The sequence below is a fragment of the Sinocyclocheilus anshuiensis genome, unplaced genomic scaffold (assembly GCF_001515605.1).
Source record: "Sinocyclocheilus anshuiensis isolate Anshui unplaced genomic scaffold, SAMN03320099.WGS_v1.1 scaffold130, whole genome shotgun sequence".
Lineage (NCBI taxonomy): Eukaryota > Metazoa > Chordata > Actinopteri > Cypriniformes > Cyprinidae > Sinocyclocheilus > Sinocyclocheilus anshuiensis.
This window is the reverse complement of record NW_015544207.1, coordinates 630,221-632,903: the sequence shown is the minus strand read 5'-3', so window position 1 is coordinate 632,903 and position 2,683 is coordinate 630,221. Positions and strand designations below refer to the sequence as shown.

General features: G+C 36.8%; 1 protein-coding gene across 1 annotated transcript in view; it reads right to left on the bottom strand.

Moving 5' to 3' along the window:
- The window catches only part of LOC107696928 (extracellular sulfatase Sulf-2-like), a 37,851-nt gene that overhangs the window by 11,083 nt on the left and 24,085 nt on the right, over positions 1–2,683 (bottom strand). The window contains exon 8 of the mRNA XM_016497501.1: positions 206–437. Within this exon, the coding sequence (XP_016352987.1) occupies positions 206–437 (232 nt within the window). The remainder of the gene's footprint in view (positions 1–205; positions 438–2,683) is intronic.

The following is a 2,683-nucleotide window of genomic DNA, read 5'->3' as shown; positions in this document are numbered from 1 at the left end:
ACATATTAAAAATTTCCTGACAGTAAAAAATAAGGATTGTACAGCAATTCTGATAATATTAATTAGAAGTCCATTTTCTTTTACGCCCCACCTCCACTAGAGGGCAGCAGAGGCACAGAGAATAATTCAGCTAATGCCTCCTGCATGATTTTTTGGAGGACTTGTTGCTGCGTGTGTTTGTAGCTCAGTATCTAGTCATACTCACTCTTTTTGGAGAACAGTTTATTCTTGGAGAAGGTGCTCAGTCTGTAGCTTGTGGGTTCACAGTTGCAGCCTTGAGGCTCAGAGTTCACGCTGGCATCAGTGCTCATGCTCTGCAGATAAATCTGTGCTTTGATGCTGGATACAGACGGCTTCTGCACTGCAGACAGACTGGCCATGCCTTTGCATTTAGACAACCTCAACTTTCCTGTGGTGTCTTCAACACACTGCCACTTCTGCAGACACACAGACAAAGAGGGACATCATGCAGTTTTACTCTCAAAGATGATTCATATACAGTAACAAAAGGTACGGTATTGCCACAGTTGCTTGGACATGGTACCAGGGTAATATCATGATTTTTCTTTAAAGGTACCAAGATAATATTTTATCATACAAAAACATGATGCAAAGTACAGTAGCATTACCATATGGTACCATAGAAAGCCAGCTCTCTTGATGTGACTCAAGGCAAAATATCTTACTCATTCTTATAAAATATTCTTAGCTCGTTCCTCTGTGACTGAACTGTATTTGACAGTGTCTGCTCACGAACACAATTTGTTTGACACCATCAACACCCATTAACTTTTCGCCGTGATGACTGTGTGCGTGGATGAGTGTGCTTATACGCCGGAAGTAAAGGTGAAAATTAACCCCCCGCCTCGTGTCGGCATTCTTACTCAGCTGTAATTATCACAAATCCACCTCGTTAAAAGCCTCGTTAATGAGGAACATAAGTAACAGAGCGCTTAGGGCTGCACACTATCAGAGAGATGAGGGGAACATGCCTTTCTTTTTAGTCGTCTTTCTAGTGGCCTTGTAGTTAAAGACATGGCTGGTAAATGAAAGAAGCGATGAGGGCCAATCCAGCATTTTGTTCCAGGTGCTATTTTATATCATCACAAAATGTAGACTGTGTTATTGCACAGCTCTATATGTAAAGTTTGATATATATATATATATATATATATATATATCATATCCCACTTACCCGCATACATACAGTACACTCATGTAAATCTATATAGCAAATTTCAACTCCATGACTTTTATTTTTATTGCATAATGTAACAATATTATTGCCGAATATATAAAGTTGGATGTGAATAATATCCAACTTTATCTGCATACATACATTATGTAAAGTGCATATACTATATTGCAAAAACCAGCTCTAATCGGCTAAATGCAGATGTAAAGCATGATTTCTGTAAAGTAAAACTACTTGTGTAACAATGTGTATTATGAAATGTACATGTAAATGTACTGCACTAAAAAAAGGCTATTTTCTCATAAAATAAATATTTTACAAAGTACTTTGGAATGTAAAATTGCTATACAATCAAAGCCATGTATCTAACTCGGTTATGTTCCAAATTTGAAGTTGATATCACAAAAAAAAAGAAAAAAAAAAAAAAGAGGTTCCTGTGAGATTTTAGGCGCTATATCAAAAATAGTCACCGGGTGACACTCACACTCAATTGAACTTTTTGATGCATTTCCCTGTCAAAAAGTTATACTTTTCTGTCACAGTATTACTTCTACCACAAAATAATCACCAAATATAGAACTTTGAGACTCAGACCATTCCAACGATGTGTTTTGTCAAGATTTTTAAAAGTTTTGATTATAAAATACTGTAGCAAATTTTGTAACATGGCACTTGACACTGCTCACTAGAGGGAGGAGCCCGCCAAAAGCATTTAAAGTATAATTTTCATAGTAACAAAATAGTTTTCACAAGATTAATTTTAAGTGTTTCAAGCTTTCAAAATATATCTAATTTAGGATGATTAGCGTGACAGTTGAGAGGTTAAAGGGATATTTCACCCAAAAATGAAAATTCTGTCATTTACTCATCCTCATGTCAATCCAAACCTGTATGAATTTATTTTTTCTGTTGTACACACAAGAAAATATTTTGAAAAATGTAACATCAAAAGAGTTGATGGTAGCCATTGACTTCCATAGTATGGAAAAAAATTACAATGGAAGCAACATACCAGCAACTGTCTGGCTACCAACATTCTTTAAAATGAGGGTGAGAAATGATGACAGAATTAAATTTTGGGGTGAACTATCTCTTTAAGTAAATAAGGTGTTAAAACAATGCAGATAGCATGTGCACACAAACAACACTTTCTGTAGGTGCAATTTTCCCTTTTTCTTGGTTTGAAAGTTAGGCGTTTTTCTTGCTTGCAAAAGTGTGAAGGTATGTAACGACAGACTGTTCCTTGATCAAAGCAGAAAAGCAGATGGACGAATAAAGCCTGACATGAAAAGCGAAAGAAAGAGATGGAGAAAAGAGAAAGGGATGGAGAGAATAGGTAATGCAGGAACGGGCTGCAGGTCCCTGGAGGACTACAGTGGGCCAGTCTTGTTAGAGTGAAAGTGAGAGCATGAAATTTCAGGTGTCTGATCTAACAGCTCAGACATCTCTCTGTTCTCACTTCTGTTTCATAAGACGGCTCACACACAC